Below are 25,790 nucleotides of genomic sequence, written 5' to 3'. Positions count from 1 at the left end.
ATAAAATGATGGATTTTGTGGCATTCTTCAGTGTATTTTAAGTTTTTTGAAATCCCACCAAAATCAATGGGATTTTGAAGCATTGTACCTAAATCTTATCAACTATGCGACATTTTATCAAGAATCCGCACAAAATCAAAATCCCATACAATCCATAGACTGAAAACAATCCATTAAAATCCCAATCGAATACACCCCGTTACAATTTCCCACCTACGCTTTTTGTATGAACCATGTATAAATTAGTTATTCTTATATAATAATAACTAATTTAGGAATATGAATCAATTGAGTATTTAAAACATTTATTTATATGAATGATTTTTTATTATTATATATTAAAGTAAGTAATTTATTTTAACAGAAATAACATAACTTAAAAATTAATTTCATTTAGAAAGTAGGTATATATTTTTATTTTTAATATAAATCCAGAGTTAATAAAAATAATGAATAATTTAAAATCAAATATTAAATATTAAATAAAAATTCACACATATTATTGTGAGTTATTCTTTTTGTCCAATGGTCGGCTATTTAACAAAGCACACAGGTGCGATCAAATACAAGCGAATCTTTAAATATAAACTAAAAATCACTTTATAAATTAGTGAATTATTTTTGCGAAGTGAAAACATCAACGAGAACCTGAAACTTGTCGTCCGAGGTAGAGATAGTCATCTACCTCTCATTTTTCCTGCTTGTATCATACAGGGCTTGTATTATACAGAGATTCACAGAGCTCTAATGTAAATCTCATGCTCGCGTTCCCCCTTTTTCTTTCCCTTCCTTTTTTTCCATTAATTAAGCTAGGCAAAGAGATTGTCATTGACATCCTTATTTTACCTGCATATGATCCTTGCTATATGCTATCTAAACGCAGCTGAAGCAATTTGAATTTTAGTAAGGAGTATTATGTACTCTCTGGGCTACCCAGCAACTGTCACAATCTAGGGGGTGCTATACAAGCACCAAAAAATACAACTAAAAGTAAAGATTTTGAAATATTCAAAACCAATTATATTCAACCGCTCCTGATCAATTTTCCTCCAAATTTGGCTAGATCTACTTGAACAGAAGCTACTAAACAGCAAATGAATCTGTGAGCTCCTCTTCTCTGGGCACATCGGTTAACAGCAGCACAGGTTCTGATGCTTCTTCATTATCCTCTTGTGCCATCCTGTTGAATTAGGGGGAAAAAAGTGTTTAACAAGTCAGAGGTACCACCACATCACATATAGCAATAGCACCAGTAAATGCAAGAATAAAAAATGTCTAAATCCAATGGCAGAACATATATGAAATAAAGAGTCAATTCTTATACACATAAATTCATATAAGGAGACATGCTCTAATGTTGTGTTTGGTTGGCGAGAATGGAATGGAATGAGTAAAAATACTTGAAACTAATAGAGATAGGGAGAAAGTTTTGAAAAAAATTTGAGGGAGTGCAAAATTGCTATGATGAGATTTGAGAAGAAATTGGGGATAGAAGAGAATGGAGCATTCCATCTCAAATTGAAGGTGTGATATCTAGCATGTGATGCAAGGAATGGAATGGAGGAAAGAATCAAATTTCTTAAAAATTGTCCATAAGATAGTTCATTTTTCATTCCATTCCTTCTGGAATCATTCACCCCAACCAAACACAACATAAGGAGATGAATCTTAAATGTTCATGTATTCCTGTGGTCATGCGAAAGAATCAGACAAGTTTCCATATATCATTAACACAACTCCATCAGGCTTTAAGGGCCTTGTGTCATGCCTCCAGCACATGCTTCGATGAGGTTGTTGTAACACCAATGGGGAGATCCTACAACTGTTAGGATAAAATATACGAGATTCCCTTTCTAATGCAAAGCACAAACTCCAAAGTATATTATAATTCAAAACCATTATCAATAATACAATCAATCAAACTATGACACTGAAGGCTAACAATACTCAATCATCAGCTCACACGATACCTAAATACTATCTTTAACATATACAACAAACACAATATGACTATGTAATATAGCCATCTCAAACTTAGCTAAATCATAATGTAATTCTAAAATACCCAACTCCAATTAGAATCCCTTAAAAAGATGACTTGTCCCTGTCCTCAATTGCAGTTTCTCCTAATTCCTTTCTACTCCACTCATTTTTCTCAAAACATTCTTTAGGTACTTCAAAACATTTCAGGTTCAGGTTCAAAATGTAGGACACCCATATAATAACTCAAGTGAGGAAATCTGCAGGACCTTCAAAGTGGTGCAAATATGGTCTCTGTTAATTAAAAAGCAAGCATTCCACAGTTGGTACAAAACATAAAGTAAATTAAAAGAACTGACAAGAAAAAGGTAAAAAGTTGCGGCAGCAGAAGCCAAAAGAAAGTTGATAGGATTTTAAGAAGACATAATGTTCTGATCAATCATTTGTCAGCAAGAGCAGAAAAAGTGGATTTTATAATATTTTGGGAACGACAGGAACTCTAGAAGTCCTACCTCCATGACTTCCCATCCCTAACACCGTACAAGGACTAAGGGGATTCCTGTCTCTCGAGCTACTAATCTACTAATGAATTTTTTTAAAAAGTTCAAGGTGCAGGCTGGATTTTAAGAGCTGCAGAGGGGGTTTTAAGCTGAATAATAAGGATTTCATTTGTCAAGTCTTTCTCTAAGAGCTTAGAGAGATTTGGCCCATGTTTTGGAGGCTTTATAAGATCTTACCTGGGATTTTTTTGTACAGACCAACAGAACCCCTGAGGAGGCTTTGGAGCTGTATTAACTCCAGTTAAACAAAGCAATTACATATTTGGCAAATCTCTCAGACACCCAATGTCAAATTTCTTATTGATCATGCATGCATGGAATAAATTAGTACAGTATATATACATAAGAAGCATTTAACGAAAACAGTTCCTGTAAAGTATGTTAGGGAACCCATTACGCCAAACAGACACATAATAGTGGAAATTCTCTTGCTTAAAGACCTTACCTGCAAGTTTTTTTATTGTGACCAAGACCTTTGCAATTGCTACACTGGAGTGTCCTCTTAATTATATCTGATGAACCACCATGTTTCCTTTTCTTTCTGCTTGCTGGGCATCTCGTGGGTGGAGGAGTCACAAGAATTTCTACTTCTTGTGATTCAATTGTCACTGGTTTCTCTACATTGGGTACTGGACTTATTGACTCTGAATAAGTTAGATGGTAACTCTCAGCTGTCAAGTATCTAGAGCAAAAATCATACGGATCCCTACCAAGTCCTAAGATAACAGCAATGGCATGGCAACAAGGCAACCCTGTTATTTGCCATCCTTTGCAGCTACAGTCCCAATGATCAACATTAACTATATCAACTGATTCACTTCGAACTTCGAATGTGCCAGCATCCAACAATGACACTTGAAGTGAGTGGGCCTTTGCAGTCTCACTCTTCAACTTTTCTTCCATTGATGGTGTTAGCCTTGTTTCCCACTGACTTGAATCAACTCGCCGCTTATAGTATAAGTCCATCATCTTGCCGCGCAGTGCATCAATTATCTGAGTAATAGGCAACTCGTTTGCATCTGATAACCAACCATAAAAAGGTTGCCCAAAATTTGATGAAATATGATTATACCTTGAACCAGCAAAAAAAGCATTAGCCCAGTGATCTGGTTCACTACGTATTACCCAATTATAGGCTTCCGGTGATATAGCCTTTAAGCTTTCAGTACATCGTTCAAAAGCATCAAGCTTTGATGCAGTAGCAGCAGCATACAAATCTTGAACCATGAGACGCCTAGCTTCATAAGAAAATGGCTCCTTCAAATCAATGTTAAGTTTCTCAGCAAGATAGTGCAGACAATAACCATGGTAACACCCCCCACCATATATTTCACATAATGTCTCTTTCAAACCGTTTTGGAAGTTTGCTATAAACGTAATCTGTTGAGATGTGGAAACTGCAGATCTCAGTTCCAAAATAAAGTAATGCCAGTTGTCATTAGTCTCATCATCCACAATAGCAAAAGCCACAGGAAATATGCCATCATCTCCATCTGCAGCTGTAGCAGTCAATAACACACCTTGATATTTTGAATTAAGAGGAGTGCTATCCAGAAATATCAGAGGCCGGCAGCCTCGTTCAAAACCAGATATTGAAGCATGAAACGAGACAAATAGCCGATGGAAGCTTGAGTCCTCCTTTGTAGTTAATTTAGCAACACTGCCTGGATTTGTTTCAATTATCTTATTACAAAAGAAAGGTAATTGACTGTATGCCTCTTTATGAGAACCATGAAGCTGCTCCCTAGCAAGTCCTTTTGCACGCCATGCCTGGGAGTAGTTTAACTGAACGCCATATTCTCGTTCAATATCTGCGACAATATCTCGTGGCTTGTAATTAGGCGAAAGTTTCAGTTTCTCTTTTATGATACTACCGACCCATCCCCTTCCTGCACGATGCTCAGCTTTTAATGTGGTTCCCTCACATGTATGAATGCCAACCATTTTCTTGATACAGATTAACTGGGTGCTAGCAACCTTGGATGCCCATATACGCCACTGACAACCTTCTGCCTTGCATACAACAGATACTCGCTGACTATCATTCTTCTTAAATTTGTATGTAAATCCATGTGCAATAGAATACTTGTGTAGGGCATCACGAAATTCAGGAAAACTAGAAAATCTTTGATTGACGCCAGTAATAGTGTTCTGCCACTGCATTGCAACCGTAGGATTCTTTTCATCCTTCGTTAAACAGATAGTTTTATCTGTGTTTAATTGATTGGCCATGTCCATTTCTATATCAATGGTATCATCTGCTTGGGCAGTAACCAAAGGCGTGTCAGGAAGGACTGGTGCTTCTGATATACTAATCATGTTAGACCTGCATAACAAGCTGTTCCATAAGATTCACAACAATATATACTCACTAAATGTATATCACTATATCAGCTAAACCGAAATGTCTGTGCATATCAGGTATTGTTCTGAATTATATTTATATATATATATATGTCCATGAAGAAGAACCTAAAGATTCCGAGTTGCCAATATACATATTTTGCTAGACAATTATCTATTACACAGAGTACAATTAGTTGAACCGTTACAAGAGAAAGAGCACGAGGGGCACAGAAATGGGACCATATAAGACACCGTGAATTCATACATTACCAAATTTGTGCAATTAATAAATAATGTGTGCATTCAAAAAGATTCAATAAGAACTAAACTTTGTGTACCTACTGCCAGACATCTCTGGAGCATTAGCAGCTACCATGCCACCATTAACAATAAACACTTCGACTTGGTCAGAATCCTCACAAAAATGAACCATCCGCTGCAAGTCCTTCTCTCTCGATACACTAATAAGTGTCCTCCTATGTCCAGGAAGAAAGTACTTAATCAACATGCTATCAACACTATACTGGAACATTTCCGCTAGTTCTTGCTTCAAATCATCCAACCGAGTCTCGTGATCAACATCGACAGCATAAGCCTCCCCGCCATCGTAAACCAACGAACCATCATCACCGGTTCTAAATTCACCACCAGATTGACAAATAGCAATAATTTTCTTGGTCCCCATATAAATAAATCACTTCAAAAAATCAAAAAGACTCAATCTTTATCAATTTGGACGACTCTAAAAGAGTGTATCCATTGAAACTGAGCCTGCATTGATGAATTCATATCAAAAAATTACTACTTGAGAGAATATACATGTCTAAAGTCAAACAGGCCTGTACGAACACAAATACATACATATATCGGAATGCCGAGATAAACACTACAGAATTGAAGAATTAATCAGAGTTAAGAGAATTCAATACCTTTAGTAAACGGTGGAATTTGAAGCTAGGATCAAAAATCGTATCGATTATTTATATATACGCACATAGTTTGGGGGTTAAGGTAGAAGAAGTATTAATGAAGGTATGTATGTTTCGCAGCAAACCCTAATGTCTGAAATATTTTCATTTACACCCCTTCGTTTCTTAAATCGGGCTTCTGGTCCGCGGTCGATTTAATAATCTCATAAAATCGAATTGTGTCGATTTTAAATTTCGATTTCTAAATTCTCAATTAAAATTGTGATCATTTTTTTAATTTAATTTTTTTAAAACTAATAAATAATATTTTAATTTTAAAATTATTATATAAAAGATTTATCGTGCTCAAATTCAGCTAACAAATGAGAATTGATCAAAAATATTATAAAATAAGAATCAAAATGGTTTAATTTTTCGAACACAAAGCCAAAATAATTAATCTTACTTAATTATATACACACACACATATTAAATATTTATAGGTAGTATTTAGAAATTAATTTTTAAAAGTTAATATTATTATATAATTTTTTTTGTGTAGTTGAGATTAATTAATATGAATAAGAGAGTTGAAAATATGTAGCGTAAATATTAATATGCATAATTTACAACAAAAATAATGATCCTAAATTCAGATGAACGATAATGATGGATAAACGATTCTATTCTCCATATAAGTTGATTTGACATGGATAAAGAAGAAGATAAAATATTATACTCTCTCAGGTATTTTCTTAATATCGATCTTGGTTCCAGCAATCATATGCTCGGGATCTCTTAACCAACATTCATATCTTGGGTCGTTGGATCTTGCAACCAATGATCACGATTATAATAAAATTTCAATGTGATTAGTAGTTAAAAAGCGCTAAACGTTTCATGTTCAATGGGTTTTTCTGCTGAATGTGTTAGTTTTTTTTAACTTGTCCAGCGATTATGACTATCTAGAAATGTTTGAAAGAGAAGTTAATGATTTACATATAGCACATAACTTCAAGCAGGAGTTCTAAAAAAGAGAAGAAGCTAGGAAGAAGCTTTAAAATCATAAGATTATCAGGAGAGAGAGAAGAGAAACGGTTAAGTACAAAGTAGGAGATGATGGGAACAAGGCCATATATCTGTTTAAACTGCTGGAAATTGAAAAGAGCAACCAAGATGAAGATGTGAAAGATGTATTTCAAGCATTCAGAAACATTTATGAGAACGTACATGAATATCATGAAGTGCTTAACGACGTCATAACTTCAGTAAGCATTGGTGTTGAAGGGACGGAGTCAAATAACTCCATTTAATATTGAGTCCTATTAAAAAATGTCTAAAAACAAACCCGTATGGGGTAGGCCCAAAACGGACAATATCATATTATTATAGAGCAATGTCTCGTTTAGCAGACCCAACAAGGAATATCAAATCTAAAGGTTAAGAAGTCGAAAGAGGTGTTATAACGTGAATCAGTATTAGACATGTATTCTGAACTTTTAGAGACGCATGATGTAAGGCTTTTGATGCAAGGTTAAACATGCCTCTAAGATATGTTGTAATATTAAGTTGGAGATTATGCAGATATAGTTTTATTTATTTAGTAGAATGGTGTCCCTGGGTCGGGTTTTCGAGGTCATTCTGGGATCGGGGCGGCACAGGTTAAAAATAAATTCATTTTTTTTGATTTATGTAAGCTAATAAAGATAAGAAACAATTCTATTATTGATCAAAATTTATTTGCATAATCGAAAACAAGAATTGTTCAAGTTGAGAGGATTATACGTTCAAGTCAATTGCTTGTATCCATGAATAGGAAGAACGACTATGAAGAGTGATAGAATTATTGGCTTCGTTGACAGTGGAGGCAAACTTACACGACTAAGCCCCAACAACCATGATTATGATGGCTAGAGTAGTTGGTGCATGATAGTTTGAGAGTGTGACTGAAAATAGAAGAACTATTTAAAATGAAGCAAATCTCTTTCCTCGAATTCATTTATTATCTGGGTGCGGTATTTACAAAAATAAAAAATCTTAATTATAAATATAACACTATTGTTATATTCAGGATCCCCAATTACGTAGGTTGCTTGTTGCCTCATTCACCATTTTCACCAGAGTAACCTGTTATGCAAAAAGAACTTTTCAATTGATCAATATTTAAAACACAAATATTTTTTACTTTACTCGCAAGTCAGCCTTTTAACATCCAAAAATTAAATTGTAACAAAATAATTTAATTATTATATCTAATAGTATCATTGTCGTATTTAAGATAAAACAAATGTTCAAAAATATCGCATACCACACTTTCGGGCACTCCAGCAGGAGGTAATGAAAGGTTTCTTGGAGGCCATGTTTCTTCATAAGATCTTTTGTCAAATCTCCACTCCCCGATTTTTCCATTCATAAATTGCCCCTGAATGTCACAACGTTAATGATAGTTAGAAGTTATCAAAATACAAAAAACACAAAAGTATATGGAGTATGCACTTGTTTTCTAGTTCCCTAATGGAGGTTGTTAAATATAAAATGCAATAACTAATATATACCTCCAAATCAAAGTCACACCCATAAGTGTAATGTAGTATGTACTTGTCTCCTAGTTCCATATCATATGGAGGCTGTTGAACATTATAAACCAATTTCAGTAACTCTGGAATCGGAAAATTGTTGTACGTTTAAGAATCACAACTAATTAAGCATATCTAGAATAAAAATAATTAATATGAATGACCGAAATTCCACCAATTGTAGGCAGTCTTAGGATGACCTTGAACAATCACTTAGAATTGAGAATAGACCGACGAGTTCTCCCCACAACAACCTAATAGATCGTATTCAATTCTCATTTACAAATTATAATATATTCTAAAATTTTTCAAATAAATGCATTACAAAATTAATGTGTTTTGACCAATTCAATCAAGTTCTCTTTTCTTTTCTTTTTTGTTGTTGAAGGGCCATTATAAATTCGAAAACACACACACATTCATAAACAAATGAGCCTACTAAAGCTTGAATCCTCTTGTTATATATTACCTGAATTGAGGTCATGCTAGATAAGCAACAGATTTTTTTTTTGTTTTATCACAAAATGCAGCCAAGATATTAATTACTTCAGATCATTTATGATATTATTAGGTTCACAAAAAATAAAAAACACGATTAGGTTGACAACTCAAAATATCAAGAGCATCTAAGGTTCGTCCATTCTCTACGACTGATCCCATTGATTAGTTAATCATCAGCTTTACAAATTTTATTAATTTGAAATATTATTCCAGAAAGCAACCAAAATATGTTGTTGTCGCGCACAACTTGATTATATTCGGACAAAAAAACATGTTAAAATCTTGATGAATATGAAAGCAATAACATATCATAGAATTTATAGATTGAATTATTTGGATGGTTTATAATAGCAATCATAATTTCAAAAACTTCATTTCATTATTTTTACGAACTTGAGATGTTAAAGAAAACTCGAGATCTTTATAATGGCTACTAGAAAGAGGCATTTAACATCTTTCAATTTCAACATAAAATCCAAATAGATTATGACACAAATATGAGAGATGTACATCTTGTCAAACTTCTATTAATTACTCCCTCAGTCTCGTCATTGTTTAGGTTGAGCATGTAGATTACTAAAATGAGTAAAGTAGAAAAGTAAGAAAAACTGAGTATAGTGGTGGGACTGATTTATATTTAATGTATAAAGTGAGTATAGTGAAGAAAAGCCATGGATATAGTTAATTTTAATATTATAAAATTTTACTATTTTTAATAAATTTTTACTATTTTTAATAAATTTTAATATTATTTTTACTGGACAATGAGAGTACTCTTGAAGGGTAAAATGTTGAACTTTATAATTTTTATTATTTATGTGAAGAATGACTAAAAGGAAGAAAGGAAACCCAAACATATAACTACAACAAACCAAACCTGTATCATGAAGTTCTTGTATAAGATGCTAGTCACACCGTGAAGAGCAGATGAAACAGCATAAGCGTACCTGCAAGATTCTTACTAATGAAGCAAAGGCTATAGGAGAAAAATAAAATGTATATTTCACTTGGTTAGAGTCTAGGTAAATTACATCTCCAGGACCCAACCTAAAGTTATGTCTGCTTCATGATCTTTTTTCATAGCTAATGAAACATTCATCCAAGTTGGAGCAATCTTTTGTAAAAGTTCCTAAAATCAGATCACAATAACATAAGTAAGAAACAAATTAGACCAGAAAATGTAAAAATATAATATTCTTTGATTAAATTAAGTTTAAAAAACAAGGTACATGCCTTGTAAATGATAACAGGGGAGTTCCCTATTGGATCAATATTGGTAATAGGTCCATTTTCTTCTGGGAAGAATTTTCGGAGAATGGCCTCTTCTTTTTTGGGTTCAATATAGAAAAACGGGAATGCAGTTGGAAGACCGTCTTGAGATAAGTTTGGTATCGGTTTTATGATAATGTGATCTGGTTCTGCCATCAGGATGTAGCTATATGAAAGATATTTAAGATGAATTCAATAATACAAGTGTACTCAGAGAGATGTTAAAGAAGATATGTATTGAAAATGAAGGAACCAAATTCAAGAAATAAAAATTTAATGCGATTCAGTCTAGCTGCAGTCCACAAGACACAAAATATAATGAAATGATATTCTTTTCACTTGTATATCTTTGGGAATCTCTTTACAATGACAAATATAATTCATTCTTATATGAGATCAATAGAAATAGAACAATGTTCCCGACCATATAAGAACTTTGATGCCTAATGAACACACACCTAGTTTCCCACCCAGATAAGCACATGCTTAGCTTAATGCAAAAAGGCATACACTCTCTTTCAACCTCTGTCTTAGTACTCGTTTGTTTATTTACCTAAAAATAATAATTTTTTACTTCAATTCAAAATTATATCTCTACTATCAACAATCCCTCATTTGGAAACTCATTGCACCATGTATCGTGTCTTTAAAAAACTTTAAATACACACAATACTCTCATTGTTCGGGAATTTTTACCTTCAATTAAACACAAAGATTAATATTTTTATAAACATTTGTTAACACTCTTCTCAAAGTATAGATCTCTCCTTCATTTCCCTTTCAAGCAACTTCTTTCTAGGTCCTTACCGTTTACAAATCTTAATGTTTTTCTCATAGCAACCTGTAATTTTATTCTATCAAAAGATTTATCTCATATTGAACTTTTTAAACACCCATCTACATTGTAATTTCGGCTACACAATATATACATATTGTATCTTCTTGGAGAAGCTACCCTCTGAAGGCAACCTTCTCCTAACTACCATCTTCAACGCCTCCATTTCTACACTTGCGTAATAAAATTTGAGGATCCTAGCAAGTATAGTAATCAAGTTCACCCTTGATCAGGGGTGAATCCACGCCTTAGCTGTGGTTTGGCTCCAGCCCGGGTGACTTCTTAATTTTGTCCAAAACTACTGTTAATACTAGTGTTTAAGTATGATTAAAGTGAAGGCAACATAACTTTAAAATGATATCAATAATAACATTTTCAGCGAACATCTATATCACTTAAAATGTCAGTATCTACCAAGAGAAGAAATAGAAAAAAAAAATATTAAATATATGCTTACTCTTCTTCGATGTTTGCTTGCTTCAACCATTGAACAAAAGCCCAAGGTCTATGGAGTACAATATAACCCTGCAAAAATTTTGGAACACGTATATATCTTTTTTTCTCAAATTAAAATTTAATATAAAATTAAACTTCCTTCAAAAGTGTATCGGAAAAACTAAGAAGTGAAATAAGCCCTTTCTGATCAGAAAGAAGTGAAACATGTGTCTACATTCATTTCAAAGACAAAAACATAAAGTTGATGGCGCTGAAATGTTTTTAAGCTTAATCTCGTGATTGTAAGTTTTTATATGCTTTGTTATTTAACTTGAAACTTTTTTCACTCGGCAGGCTAACTGAAAGTTTTGATCCAGTACATTGATGAAATAGAGTATTAACCCAAAAATAAATAGAGTAAAATAATGTATAGATAATAAAAAGAAACGGGGAGTTTGTACCTGATCCACTCCATCTGAAAGTGGCTGAGCAACAAAAGTAGGGATCTCATGCATGTAATCATCAGCAAACCCTGAATGCAAAATCCTGGTGAACCCTCCCATTTCAGAGCCAGGCCCATTCTTGAACTTTTGGAACCAGTAGTACATTATTCTACACTGCCACAAATTATAAACTCCTCCAGAAGCTGTCACTGCTGTGTGAAACATCCTCTTCTTCTTCTTCTCGGAACTTTTGCTGTGTGTAGGCATCTCTATGACAGGATCCGCTGACAGAACATGAGCTTTCGACTCAACTGACAGCTCCTGTTTGAGGGATTGTGTTGAGGTTATTGTATTGTATGTGATCATTGCGACGGTGAGGCTGAGCATTATGATCAATAAAAAATAAACAGAGCCCATGTCTCTTGTATGTCTACTAGCTAGTAGAGACAGACACAAAGATGTTTATATGAAATGCATGTCAATGTGAATTAGATGAGGAGGGAGATTAGCTTAATGTCTGTGAGCAGTTAGTTGGTTGCAAAATTGTGTGTTGAGTTAGTTGTGCTGCCAGCCAGACCAATTGGAAAATATTTTAAAACACTACTTGAGTTTTACATGCTTTTTTGTACACAACCACAATCCTGATGATAATCACTGCTTTGTTCTGAGAATTTTTTTGAAATTGTTCACTATCAAACCCAATAAAGTGAACTGATTGTTTCATGCAGTGTTATAAAATTGTAAAGCTTCTAAGGAGAACTTTCCACTTGCAACATAGAAATAATAGGTGACACACCATTATACATTCTCAGAGGCTTTGGCATTTATTTTTATAATTTGTGTTGCTTTCATATTGCATTTTCATATTTCTTTTGCTGTGAAAGAAGTTGTTACAAAGGAAAAAGACGGAATCTGATTTGGCATCATTTGGCTTAGCTTACAAGGGGAAAAGTAATTTTTAGTTTTTGTTTGAATAATTTTTATGATATTGACGACTTTTTAAGGGTAAAATCAATTTTCAAAAATCAGAATTTTTTTCAACTTTTCGTATTCAAGTTTTGTAAGTCAAAAATTCAGACATTACATATAAAATAATTTTAACTTACAAATTACAATCCGGGCTTTTTGAACCTAGGCGTCCATAAGTTCAAAATTAGTATTGGATGATGAGAGAGGAGTGACCTATAGCATGCTTTTTCACATCAATACAAAGCTTAAAGATTTTTATTGTCCTGGCCCCTGGCTGGGGTTGCATTGTTTTTCAAGATTCAACTCATAGCCTACTCTTCCTCTTGAGATGATGATTCAGCCCTTGGCCACAGTTAACCCTTAACCTTGATTTATATGTAATTTTTGGCAACTTCTGTTTTTCCAGCTTCACAGTCCACCTATGTTACTCGGACTCTTCTATTTAAGTTGCCATACCCGTGTCGGACACTTGGACACAGACACTTATTTCGTGTCGGATCCTTTGACTAAAATGTTTAAAATGGACACTTTGACCAATTTAAATATCAGATATGAGTCAAACTTACAATCCAAAAGATATATGTGAGAAAAAAGAAAGAAGCAAGAATGGGATTAAAGTACAGAAAATGCCTAATTTGCAAAATTTCCTACAAAATCATATCTAATTTGAGTTTTGTTGTTAATTTTTGTTAAGATGTCTAAAATACCATACTTGTTTATTTATATACTACAATGTGTCCCCGTACCCATGTCAAAAAAAAAGACAGTGTCCCCGTGTCCCCAATTTTCAAAGTTTCCAAGTCCGACACTCGGACGTGTGTCGTGTCCGACACTCCCGTACCCGAGTCCGAGTAACATAGCAGTCCACTGTATAGCTAAAACTATATTCTTCTTGTAAACCCAACATTGCCTTGTGTATCCCACACTATACACTTTTTTCAACTGAAAAATATGCAGACAAAAGCAATAGAAAAAGAATCCCCATAAAACAAGGCGCGTTAACATTTAGACCAGCTTTATAATATGTCTATCTGGTCCAGCTCTCAATTATGTCAAATGGTCCCATTCAAGTATCAACAGCCCGGTAAAGATAGAAAAAAGCCGGCCACTAAAATCTCCGCATCATACTCCATCAGTTTTCATATATTTATATTTGACGTTCCAGATTCATGAACATGTTAAGAAGTCTAATCAAAACACGTACAATATTTGACAACTAATATAGGGCAGCAAGTAACTAAGTATACACTAATACTAGCATATTGCCAAAATTGGAAAGATAGATCTCAAGGTTCTTAACATAATCAAGGCATTGAGAAATACCAAGTAACTACAGTACAGGGGAAAACAATACCTAGAAAACTTCACATTTCTAACCACCGTGATGTCTATATGCTATCCCGTATTAACCATCGTCTTCAAAAATCCAGTAGATTATGACAATGATATATAACCCTGGATCAAAGGTAGACTAACACGGTGAGCTACCTCTGTTTCATTATAGAGATATAACTTTCAATTTAGTCCATTTAAAATTCAGAACTAGTGATTCGTAATGCTTTAGAAATCAATCTCCAATTTTGAAACTGAGATTCTAATAAACATATAGTTCTTTGGCCAATACGTATGTGTTTCAGAATCGGCTTTAACACTTCACCTTTTATTGGACCAAGACACTTCTCTACTATATAAAGGTTATGCTTCTCAAAATAAACTACCACAACCTGGGTCCTCAGCGGGCGCCATATTTAGATCTGGTAAAATAAAGCATCTCTCACGGCTCTTGTTCTCCTCGGGTAGTTTACAGGAGCTGGAGAAATCTGGAAAATTATCTATCTCTTGTCTCGGCAAGATCAAACTATTCTGGTTGTCTGAAGATGCCTTTGATTGTTGATACTGAAAGAACATTGTGCGCATTGGTTCATCTCGTATGGCAGGCATTTCACTTGTAGACGGTACATGGAAATCAAGCTGCATACATGAGATACCAGGTCAGTAGAGCTTCATAAAGTAATACGCACACAAAGTGAAAGACGTTTGCCCCACGACAAAAAGGAAGAACAATACTATGCTCAACTTTGTAATCTACGACAGAAGTCTTTCAGTATTTGTTAGGAATAATGTCAAATACTTGATGAAACGGAAGTTATCGACTTTTGACAGTATAAATCCAACACCATGTTATATTAATTTCCTCCAACCCCTTGTTACAACAAATTCACGGTTGCAAACAAGGGAAGAAAAAGCTATTCTACAGCCCACATTAAATACTCACCAACCAACAATGGTACTGTAAATCATGTTCACTTAAAGGTCATATTCTGTATAAGCTACTGTCAAGATGAATACTTTAGACCAAGTCGTTTAAGAGTTTTTTAACAGAGGGGATCCAGGGAAAAAAAACAGATGAAAATATGCAGTGCTAACCTTGATTCTCTTCAAGTTATCTCCTCTGTATCTTTGTTCGTTCAATGTTACATTTACTGATGCCAACTCCTGTTTAAATTTAACAAAAGTAAAAATCAATATGATCGTAAATATAAAAATAGAACAGAGAGTCGTAAATTTGTAATGCGAAAGGAGCATACTTTCTCCAAATGCACCCTTTCGTTCATCAAGTAACTTTCTTCCTCTCTAAGCTCAGTAAAAGTCTGGCAATCACATGAAGATTGCATCAGTAAATCATAGACACAGAAGCAAAATCCTTTATGGATAAAACTAACAAATACCGTGGCCAACAAGATTACCTTCTTTTTTCTTGATTTCTTACTAGTGGATGTTCCAGCTTCATAAGCACAAGTAGCCTGCAGAAAACACCCATCAACCACTTAAAGACGCAATCTTTATTCATATTTCATAAGAGAAGCAGAACAGAAACCGACAGTTGATACAAGTACAGAAATACGAACATGCTATGTATAACTGAATAATGGATTAAATGAAGCTATAAGATAAACACAAAAAGCAAGGATGAGATAAAAACTAACACAAATTCTGAGTACTGGGTTTGTACAAGGGAATAATGAAATGGACAAATCTCGAGAAGATTAAAAAAAATTATAAAAAAAAAAAAGTGGTGGTGCCCTGACTCACAAAGTATGATAGGAGGGAATAGAAAAAGGAAGAAGAAGACAAGAAGATGTAAAGGGAAGTAGTAATCTGTCTGATGTGTGAAGTTGAACATGACAAAACAACCCTCTTCTTCCTCAATTCCATAACTACATTTTACCCCCACCCCTCCAACCAGCATAAATAATTACTGCCATTAGTGGTAGAAAAACAAATCACATATAATTCATCATTCAAGAATCTAGATGAACAAAAAACTAAGGAAAATACAAAATAACTACTAGTATAATAAAAGAAATATACTACTAGGAGAAGACTGGAGGCTGGGAGGGAGGGGCCTACACGTCTTAAAACTTGACCCATTAATTTGTAGTCACGTGAAGAAGCCCACTCAAAGCATCTACCAACCCCACAACTACATATATACATTTTTCTTTTTATGTTAAAATGGAAATTGGAAATTACAAAGAAACAAGTGCTAATATCAACAACTGTCTCGTTTAATTTTATACGTTTAAACCAGTTTATTTGAATCCGAAAATGTAGAAAGAAGATGGTTAAATGGGGAAGGATGATGCTTATAAAAAGTCAAGTTTAAGAAAATGCAGCTGCTGCAGCGTTTTACCAAACCACACACGTAACTGTACTAACAATTTATTATTAAATTATTATAATTATTATTATTATTATGAAAATCTGATCCATGCCACTCCACCCCACTTGACCAACCACGTTCACCAGATTTAAATTAATATTTTCATAAATATAGTTATGAATTGCACTAGCATATGTTCCAAAAATCTGGATCCAAGACATTATCTTTGAAATTTAGTCTACTTTATATTATAGAAAATACCAAGCAAAGAAAATAAAACGAAAATGGGGTGTGCCAGAACTTTCATGGATCTATCTACCATTGAGTTACCCCAATCAACATCAACATTATAAATTTATTCAAAAAAATCAATGTTATAAATAAAAACATAATAATTAAATCAAATGTTTATTTTAATTTTTATTTTTAAATAGAAAAAAGGGGAAGAAGAAAATGAAAAAACTGGTGGCAAGTCTTGTTATTATTCTGACGTGTCACTTTCTCCATTTTTCTTTGTCTGTCTTTCTTTCTTCCCAAACACACAAACACATATATATGATGACCACCGCAGACCAACAGAATGAGAAGAAGAAGAAGAAGAAGGGTAAAATGGTAAAAAAAACACAGAGACACACCTTAAACGAATGTGTGTTCGTAACTTATTCTCTCCTAGAAAATCGCATAGGATTTTGTTTTTAAAAAATAAATATAGAAGAGAAGAAACAGATGAATCGGAATCCATGAGATCCGGCGATGAAAGGTTGAATCGGAGAAACATACGTACCTTAGATCTGGGGGCGGAGGTGTCGCTGGCGCTCCACGAGAGCGGCGTGGTCGGACTGCATCTGGTGGCGGAGGAGGTGTGGGTTTGCTTAGACCGGAGCTGCCGGTGTCCCCACCGCAACGACGACGGAAACGGATTGTGGTGTTGTTTGATTTGTAAGAGCAAGGACACCACAATGGAGTCGTCTTTCAAGGCCTTGACGGCCCACTTGTCATCTCCCATCTATCTGTCTGTCTTATTGCTGGACTAGATTTATGTATGTATGGATAAATACAGAGGAGAGAAACAAGTCTCTGTAGATGAGAGAGAGAGAGAGAATTGGAGAGAGAGGTGGCGGAGAAAGAGAAAGAGAGAAAGGGGAGGAGGAGGGTATTGTGTGACTTTGCGTGTGTGAGCTCACATTTATATGGAACACACACACAAATCCCCTCACAAGTCTCGATATATATATATACATGTGTGTATGTATATGGTAGACACAGGCCCAAGGCAAAAGTGGGAGCGTTGAGTCGAGTGGGGTAACATACACACATACCCTCATCATGTGTGTCTCTATATATCGTCTTCAATTACCCATGTAAACCGCTCGTTTTTTATTTTCTTTATTATTTTTCGTCTTTCTTTTCTTCTCATTTGTGTGTGCAATTTATTTTGTTTTCGTCAATTTGTGTCTCTATTATATTACTTTTTCTCATTTTTAAATTTTTGCTGGATAAGTTTTAGGAACTCAAATTCATATATGTGACTTGGTTGAAAAGTAAAATCTTTCCTATAAAAACGCACGTTCTTAAAAAACCCTTCTCAATTTCCATACACCTAATTGCCTCCAGTTTGATTAATTTTATTTTAATGTGACTTATATAAGTGATTTACAATAATTGTTTGGATAATTTTGACTGATTAATAATTTATAAATAATTAAAAATATGATAATAGAGATAAGTAATTCATAAGTTATTTATATGTTATGACTTATGAGTAATTTTTAGGAAAAAAAATAAATTCACTGAAAAAAGTACCTAAAATACTTTCATGTTTATTTTTAATTTTAAGTCAGCTTATAATTTATTACTCATTTTTCAATTTTAAACACTGGCTTAGAGGCAAGCTCTACAATACACTATTGCATCTGTTACACGTTCATTTTTGTTAAATAAATATATTGAAGAAAAAAGAAGAATACAAATCTGGAAGTATACTCAGCGAGGAATCCAAAAGAAAAACAATGATAATAACTCAGAGGCTCCAAGTTCTACACTTCAGATATAACTGTACAATAGTGGAACATTAGGAAACGCTAAAACAGAGAGTAGCTAAGCAGCTATGCGCTTTGGTAAAGAAAACTAAGTCCTGACGAGCTGACCTTGCAAAAGTTACACCGGTAAACAGTTTGCTTCGCATTATCATCTTGTATCCGCTTAATCAAACGGGCAGGGAGCACTGTCCAGAATTATGCACACGAAGGTTCCGTTCCGACCAAATATGATAATAAGCAGCAGTGATGTACAAATATGCAATATCAGTTCGAACAACATGAGACGCAGCCATTAGGGTCCTGCCAGAATAAATCTCCGACCAAGAGTTGGTCACAGTAATCGGACAGGCCCTCAATATGGACATTACTTGCATGTCCACAGCTCTACACGATTGCAAATTTTACTGATCACAGGTTTACAATCTCGAGCACTAAGGCTCCGAGAGGTTAAAGGTAAGCTCAGGTAAGTAATCGGAAAAGATCTTTTAGTGAAGCCAGACTGAGTGATGGTATGTCCTTGATATCCACAGGGACATTACGGCCAGAGATACTAGAGAACAAATTAATGGCTTTAAGCATTAAACCAATACGGCTGATTGCCCTTACAAAACAGAAGCAAGTCATCCGCAAAAACAAGATGGGTAAGCTTCTGTTCTTTGCATCGCCAAATCCAATGGTATGAAAAATCAGTGCCAGAGATTACTTTGGCAGAACATTCAGTACTTCCATTGCTAGAACAAACAATTAAGGCTGATGGAATCGCCTTGTCTAAGTAGCAGCATGGAAGAAACCCTCCAAGGCACCATTAATTTTGACAGAGTGCTTACACGAGGTAACACACAACTTAATCCAGTCCATAAATTTAACCGGGAAATTCATAGCAGCCAAAACATTAAATATGAAGGACCAGCTTAAGGAATCAAAAGCCTTTAGAATGTCAAGCTTGCAAGAAAACTGAGGAGAGCCAACGATAATTACGACAAAGAGCCTGAGCCAAGAACACATTATCTCCGAGGCTTCTAGTTGGCACAAATGCAGTTTGATTCAGGGAGATTAAAGAACACATAACCTTGTTTATCCTATGCGCCATCATTTTTCCAATGCATGCCGGAACTGGCTTAAATGAGAGGCATTCGAATGCTTTGGGACAAGAGTCATTGCAGAGTGTGTACTCGTTATTTCAATTCCAAGGAATTCACAAACTACCAATTTACCACCAGACACTTCTGCTGAACCAAACCTAGACTAGTAGCCCAGATCAAAAAACGCCCAAAAATACAAAAAGGCCCTAAAACATAAATAAGATTAGAGCGTTGGAGAATTCATTGTTCCTTGTGCAGAAGCTGAATCTTGGTTTCTAATCCCGTCTTTTACATATACAGTGCTAAAATAACTATTTATGATATCCTAAGCAATTCATATTAATATATCTCCAGTTGCCGATTCATTTCTTTCGTTAATCAACACACAAAAAAAGGGCAGTGTACGTCTTTGTAATACAAGTGAGTCGCTGACAGTGAAATGTGAATACTCAAGGTTACCACTCGGCTTTACATAAACTTGTCTTCTACTATCTTCTTTATTTCCTCCAGTTTCTGTATCATTCTTGGATTCATCAGATCCCTGGCTTCTTTTAACAGAGTGCCTTCTCTGCTGAAATGGTATGCGTCAACCACTGTTTTTATCCAAGTGTGCAGCTCCACAGGTGTCCTGTTAGTCAAAAAGAAAAAAGAACATGTAACATCATTCAACAAAACAACTTAAAACTTCGAATATTCTTCCTTCGATCTTATGTTTACGAAACAGAGAGGGTTAATAAACATCAGAATGTAAAAATGTGGAAAAAAATAATCCAAAACTACGTTATAACAAAATCTCTAGGAAAATTTCCAGCCAAACTTATTAATGGCCTGTTTGGGAATTTGAATTTCATTTGAAATCCTGGATTTTATCACATGACATGTTTGGATACACAAACAAAGTTGGATTTGAATTCCATTTGAAATCCAGGACTAGTATAAAGCTGAGAATTTGAAATGACACCTCAAATCATGTCATTTGAAATCCAAAATTTGAAATGAAATACATGTTCCCAAACGTAATCTAAGGGTAATTAACTTGGTCACCGTGATCACATGAACTAAAAACATATTTTATATAAAATCATATGCAACATAATTGAGAAAGAAGAGCACCACAATATGAAATGGATATACTCCACTCAGGAAGCAGGAACCATAGAATAAAATATTATAATACACCTTTTTCATATCTAGTGTTCTTGCACACTGGAGCATTCAAGAACTTTGACATGTGCCCACTTCAATTAATTATGAATATAATTTCACCATTTGTGTAATTGGGCAATTTTCTTTTCCAATTTAATAAAAGTTGCTCACAAGACCAACTATTAAATAGCAACCAATAATCATACTTAATAAACTTCAAAAGCAGGAGGCATACGTGTACAAGCAGTCAACATCCTTTCCTTCAAGCTCCTCCCCAGGGGTGAAAGCATCTCTTAGAGCACCCAACCTCTCTTCAGGATCATTAATGGTAAGAACATACTTAAGTATCCTAATCTCTTTAGGCATGAGCCTCTGAAGATTACCTCTAGACGTCATGTATAAATGATATAATATGTCTTTGACCTTCCACAACAAAAAAATGAAATTATTACGAGAGAGGTGGTCAGATATAATTAAAGAACAAAAACAAAATTTAGAAGACTTAAAGAATAATATTCAATAATAGTATACTTCATCTTTCATCATGTTGGAATCCTTGGCAGCTGACCAAGCTTTCGTAATCATGAGGACCAAGGCAGAATCAAGCTGATTTTTCTCTGCCAAACTGTCAATTTTCCTGCAAGCAACATCTAAAGAAGGAGAATTGATAATATCTTGGAATTTCAGCTCTGCTGCATTTAGTGCTTCAATACTTTCAGTTGCAGTATCATATGTTTGAACAGCAGCCAAACACATGTTTCCAAGTTTTGCAATAGCTGTGCAGGAAAAACACAAAAGGTAAGGGAAGGGATGGGTCAGATATGCACAGCAATTGAGATAGAAAACCAAGGATGAACACTGTACGTAGCATGAGTTTGTCACAAGATATACCAAGAGGAAGAGATTTAACCACAGAAAAGCCTTCTGTTAATCTGTGATACAATGTAATCGGTAATATGTAGCATATGCACACATCTTCACACATGACAAGATTACCTACAGTTTTAAAGGCTCTTTAAACAAAACTGCAGTCCTCTCTAGCTACGGATTCATAACCAGAACAAGAAAAATTAGCGGATCACCATGCCTAACTTTCCTATTCATTTTTAATTGAACTTGATTATATTATCTGCTGTCCTCAATGAGCAGACAAAGTTACAAAAACAAATAAGCACAGAGACATTAACTTGCACGTTAATATTTACTTATTACCCAGAACACCGTTAATCTCAGCACTATATTTCAAACCTAATCCCTCAGTCAAAATACTAGAATTGCCCTAAACGAGTCATCCAGTCTCAGCCATCCATATAGATTGACCCAGCTCAACAGCTTTAGTTCAACAAGGAGCTGTGATGACCAGATACAAATGAATAATACAGTAAATATCACACATCACACTTCATTGCCACAAATGTAACTTTTACTCCAAGAAGTTAGTCTCCGATATCAAGTAGACAATAATGAAGTGAGGCACTCTTAAACAACAACATAGTTTTGGAAACATTGAACAAGAGAAAGGGAGAGCAAAGCATTTTACCATCTTGTTCAGCTGGATTATCATAATAAGATTCTGCAACTGTGTGAAGATGAACAAAAAATTCCTTTGTAAAATCTTTACGACGTCTGGAAACAATTTCACTCATCTCAGATGGTGCATTTCTGATAACATGAAGAAGTTCATTGTGTCTTACCACATCATCATCAATCTGCAGATAGAAATTTCCATATCAATACTCTTTAAAACAACACATGGGCAAAGCAAATTAAAACTGCAGTCCCAACACTAGAAAGAATATACTTCATATAGTATCCAGCTCCAAGCAAAACCTACTAGAGACAGATGTTGTTAACCATCTCTATAAAGAGAAGGAAAGACATGAAATATATGCACAAAGAGACACCTAAGATTCTACAAACATATAGTGTCTGTAAAGATAAGACCAAAGTTTGTCCTAGCTAAACTAAACATTAGACGTGTGCTTACACTACAGTGATATCACACAAGAAAATAGTATTGACATATAGTTATATACTGGTGTATCAATTATTCAGCAAATCACAAAAGGTGGGGCATATCAACAATTAGCAGAACTTCATCATTGAACTTCAATTATAGAAATGAATGGAATTACCTCTTTCAGCTTTCTACGAAGCCGAAGTAATTTGTGCTTCATCCCAGAATCACTCTCAGTATCCGCTCGGTCTTGACATCGATTATAGAAGTGAGGGCGGATATTATCCCATTCCTTGCTGAACGCTAATAATCTTCTCCAGTCTGTTGGAGTCGGTTTATCAACCATAAAAACATCAATTAATTTGTCACAAACTCGAATCATTTTAGACCTGTCTAAAGATTCAGGAGCATCAGGTTCTTCTGTGTTGGGCACTTCATGCCTAGTAGTAATATTAATCTGTTTTGTACTCGCTGTACGTTCTTTAAGAGAATCATCTGGAACTGTGGATGACCCACTAACAACAGCCATACAAGAGAAGCATTGCCGTCTTCTATTACGAAGAGACGGATGGGAACCTGTCATTTAGACATAGATTAGTTGAACAAAATTTATTTGAACAATTATTATCCATGAACGCAATTCTCATGCACTCAAAGACACTGAGCACTGGCATAGAAGTAGAAGAGTGGAGCCATCCAAAAAAGACTACACCATGGGAATGAATGAGCATTATATCTGACTCTGTTGCTCTGCTTAAAATGTTCCAAATTTCTAAGCTAGAAGTACAAAGGTAGGTTTCGAAGGGGAGACTGGAACAACCATTTTCATATTAGATTAGATGGTGCAATTTTTTTAAATAATTTCTATACTGACTCTTTTGAGCAAGTAATTCTTATAGGAAATTATAAAAATGAGAAACACGCGGGGTGACATAAATTCGAAGGATTACCAACTAATCGGCCCAAAAAAAGCCAGAAAACCTTTTTAAAGCCCGAACAAAATACCAAATTCTCAAAAGATAGTACGCAAAATATGATATCCAAGTGATGTCGTTTTCAACAAATAGTGGATTAGATTTCTCTGGAAGCAAATAACTGACAGAGAACTCGGAACTTAAGACTTCGATTAGCATAAATAAATAAATATAGGCAAGTGATCAAATACAAACCAACTCTTAAATACAAACTAAAAACCAGTTTCCCTAACAGTATTTATAATTACAGATATCACTAATTTATACTACACTAATCACTGTTTTATACAGTATATAAACAGCGATTCTTATTATTCAAAATTGAGAAAATCTATACCTAAACTATTGATGATTGAGTATGGATGATAATTTCAATCATAGGAAGATTATTGACGGTAACAAGCCGTAAGTGAGGGTGTATGATGGTGGTAAGTAGTCGCTGATTTTAGGAAGTTAATATGGCAAGTGTATGATGGTGACAAGTCATAGAAACAGCTGATAATGGTGGTAAGAGGCCAATTGAGTCAGAGCAGCAAATTACTATATGAGAATTCCAGAGCAAAATGAGTGATATGTGAAAACATTCACACAATAGGCATATAAACCCTAAAAACTGAATGACAAGTTGCAGAGAGAGAGAGAGAAGTTACCTCTAAATGGGAAAAAAGGAGCAGCAGCAGCAGCACGATATGTTGAAGAAGAAGAAACTGATTTAAAAGTTGAAAGGGGAGGAAGATGAGAAGATGCCGCCATCTCCATCGATGTCAAAACCATTTCTGCACTCTCCTGTCAGACCCTTTATTCATTTATCTTTATTATTTATTATTTATATTTATAAATCATCTGTATATATATATGATAATTCTCTCCGGCCGCTTTCTTTTCTCCGGCCGTTTGGGTTGGGTTAACTTAATATAAACTTATTTATAATTTATAAATGAAGCAAAAATAAATAAATTATTAAATTGTTTGAAAAAGAAGCAGAAGGTGTGAGAGAGAAGTTAGCATTCTCAACTTCTTAAAAATTCTTCTACTTCTTTACACATACGGGTTAAGAGAAATAGAAGCCAAAAGCAAATTCTACTTCTCTCAACCAAACAGGGCCTGTATCTGTGATTGCCAAAGTTGATGGTCAGAATTTTCATTTTTGTGTAAAGAGGTATTTTTCTTATAAATGATCAAAATTATCTGATACATATTCCTAAATTGGCAGTTCCAAAGAAATGAATATAACATGTAAATTATTATTTTTATAAAAAGGATGATATGTATTCTCAAGAACGAATATTCATCATAAAAATTATTTATTTATTATTTAAGAATATTTATCTGCTACAATACTATACATTCACACATGCTCTATAACTGTTTGACACCACTCATCATCAACTATCTCCCGTCAAAAAATTATAGACATCGGATATAAATAAATAGAGCTACACATTCTCAAAATGAGTATTTTTATCATTAATTTCGAAAGTGGCATTTTGGTAAAAATATGTGATTTTTTTTCATCATGTGACCGAGGGCATGTTTGACGCGCCATGTTTACTGCAGATAAGGAATAAAATTTACTTATATAATACTTTTTAATGTTACGTATTTAATAAGTGTCTAACATTTCAATTTGCACACTGTATAGTTGCTATAATAATATCTAATAAATGAATTATATGTACCCTTTGTGATAAAATTATTATATAATTAATTTGTTCCGTTAAACACATAAGTCTTACAACACTCGTCTGGCAAAACTCATCAATCAGACAATTGCTTCTGCATACTTCAGTACAAAACCTTTGTCGCTTAAAAATAAAATATTCGTTTAGACATACGAGTTAAAAAAATATCTCATGATATTTTATAATTTTTTATATAGCAACGCACATAATAATAACAAAAAGAAATATGTGTGGACACATTCTGATTATAAGAGATAAAATATAAAGAACTAATCGATAACCAGTTCAGCATCAGAAGTCTCTATCTTCTTGCAGGCTAAAGATAACTACATCGTTCTCATTCGATTGATTATCTTACACCAAGAGACTCCATCCAACTAAAAACATATTTTAACCATTTGTTATATTAATTTTAATGTTCCAT

At 34.3% G+C, this 25,790-nt stretch overlaps 4 protein-coding genes across 6 annotated transcripts; all 4 read right to left on the bottom strand.

Annotated features, from left to right (window-relative positions):
* Positions 1 to 889: 889 nt before the first annotated feature.
* LOC108205589 (uncharacterized) lies at positions 890 to 5,960 on the bottom strand. Of its 2 annotated transcripts, XM_017375550.2 has the most exons (4): positions 5,816 to 5,960; positions 5,225 to 5,657; positions 2,986 to 4,866; positions 890 to 1,180 (listed from the first exon to the last, which is right to left on the bottom strand). In XM_017375550.2, exons 2-4 carry the CDS (start codon positions 5,569 to 5,571, stop codon positions 1,084 to 1,086), a joined length of 2,325 nt encoding a protein of 774 aa, XP_017231039.1. In that variant the 5' UTR covers positions 5,572 to 5,657; positions 5,816 to 5,960; the 3' UTR covers positions 890 to 1,083. The 2 variants fall into 2 exon arrangements, with proteins under 2 accessions (XP_017231039.1, XP_063939999.1); XM_064083929.1 differs by lacking the exon at positions 890 to 1,180 and having other exon boundaries at positions 2,982 to 4,866.
* Positions 5,961 to 7,741: 1,781 nt separating this feature from the next.
* Positions 7,742 to 12,336, bottom strand: LOC108193916 (hydroxyproline O-arabinosyltransferase 1). The gene is made up of 8 exons (XM_017360772.2): positions 11,872 to 12,336; positions 11,433 to 11,500; positions 10,105 to 10,306; positions 9,903 to 10,000; positions 9,749 to 9,818; positions 8,350 to 8,421; positions 8,103 to 8,216; positions 7,742 to 7,921 (listed from the first exon to the last, which is right to left on the bottom strand). The coding sequence occupies exons 1-8, from the start codon at positions 12,268 to 12,270 to the stop codon at positions 7,862 to 7,864; spliced, it is 1,083 nt and encodes a 360-aa protein (XP_017216261.1). The 5' UTR covers positions 12,271 to 12,336; the 3' UTR covers positions 7,742 to 7,861.
* Positions 12,337 to 14,042: 1,706 nt separating this feature from the next.
* On the bottom strand, positions 14,043 to 17,695 carry LOC108206771 (uncharacterized). Of its 2 annotated transcripts, none has more exons than XM_017377176.2 (5): positions 17,271 to 17,695; positions 15,570 to 15,626; positions 15,411 to 15,473; positions 15,250 to 15,318; positions 14,043 to 14,793 (listed from the first exon to the last, which is right to left on the bottom strand). In XM_017377176.2, the coding sequence occupies exons 1-5, from the start codon at positions 17,490 to 17,492 to the stop codon at positions 14,527 to 14,529; spliced, it is 678 nt and encodes a 225-aa protein (XP_017232665.1). In that variant the 5' UTR covers positions 17,493 to 17,695; the 3' UTR covers positions 14,043 to 14,526. The 2 variants fall into 2 exon arrangements, with proteins under 2 accessions (XP_017232665.1, XP_017232674.1); XM_017377185.2 differs by lacking the exon at positions 17,271 to 17,695 and adding an exon at positions 15,916 to 16,189.
* A 2,114-nt stretch (positions 17,696 to 19,809) lies between these two features.
* On the bottom strand, positions 19,810 to 24,590 carry LOC108205484 (uncharacterized protein At4g37920). The gene is made up of 6 exons (XM_017375466.2): positions 24,335 to 24,590; positions 22,889 to 23,286; positions 22,294 to 22,462; positions 21,285 to 21,529; positions 20,989 to 21,176; positions 19,810 to 20,235 (listed from the first exon to the last, which is right to left on the bottom strand). The coding sequence occupies exons 1-6, from the start codon at positions 24,456 to 24,458 to the stop codon at positions 20,076 to 20,078; spliced, it is 1,284 nt and encodes a 427-aa protein (XP_017230955.1). The 5' UTR covers positions 24,459 to 24,590; the 3' UTR covers positions 19,810 to 20,075.
* Positions 24,591 to 25,790: the final 1,200 nt, after the last annotated feature.

The sequence above is a fragment of the Daucus carota genome, chromosome 1 (genome assembly GCF_001625215.2).
Source record: "Daucus carota subsp. sativus chromosome 1, DH1 v3.0, whole genome shotgun sequence".
NCBI classification, from domain to species: domain Eukaryota; kingdom Viridiplantae; phylum Streptophyta; class Magnoliopsida; order Apiales; family Apiaceae; genus Daucus; species Daucus carota.
Note: the sequence above shows the minus strand (reverse complement) of the source record. Positions and strands in the feature narration are given on the sequence as shown.

Bases quoted from the DNA above. Each gene is read 5' to 3' on its own strand.
- LOC108205589 (XM_017375550.2), bottom strand. From the start codon at position 5,571: ATGGGGACCAAGAAAATTATTGCTATTTGTCAATCTGGTGGTGAATTT. The intron at 4,867-5,224 runs GTACACAAAGTT...CTTGTTATGCAG, and splicing joins CCAGAGATGTCTGGCAGTAG to GTCTAACATGATTAGTATAT. The intron at 1,181-2,985 runs GTAAGGTCTTTA...CTAATTCAACAG, and splicing joins CACAATAAAAAAACTTGCAG to GATGGCACAAGAGGATAATG.
- LOC108193916 (XM_017360772.2), bottom strand. From the start codon at position 12,270: ATGGGCTCTGTTTATTTTTTATTGATCATAATGCTCAGCCTCACCGTC. The intron at 10,001-10,104 runs GCATGTACCTTG...ATCTGATTTTAG, and splicing joins CCCCTGTTATCATTTACAAG to GAACTTTTACAAAAGATTGC. The intron at 8,217-8,349 runs GTATATATTAGT...TGTGACATTCAG, and splicing joins GGTGTGACTTTGATTTGGAG to GGGCAATTTATGAATGGAAA.
- LOC108206771 (XM_017377176.2), bottom strand. From the start codon at position 17,492: ATGGGAGATGACAAGTGGGCCGTCAAGGCCTTGAAAGACGACTCCATT. The intron at 15,474-15,569 runs GTAATCTTGTTG...TGTGATTGCCAG, and splicing joins AGAAATCAAGAAAAAAGAAG to ACTTTTACTGAGCTTAGAGA. The intron at 15,319-15,410 runs GTATGCTCCTTT...AAATTTAAACAG, and splicing joins AAAGGGTGCATTTGGAGAAA to GAGTTGGCATCAGTAAATGT.
- LOC108205484 (XM_017375466.2), bottom strand. From the start codon at position 24,458: ATGGTTTTGACATCGATGGAGATGGCGGCATCTTCTCATCTTCCTCCC. The intron at 23,287-24,334 runs GTAACTTCTCTC...TCTAAATGACAG, and splicing joins TCCTTTTTTCCCATTTAGAG to GTTCCCATCCGTCTCTTCGT. The intron at 21,530-22,293 runs GTAAAATGCTTT...TTTCCTGCACAG, and splicing joins TAATCCAGCTGAACAAGATG to CTATTGCAAAACTTGGAAAC.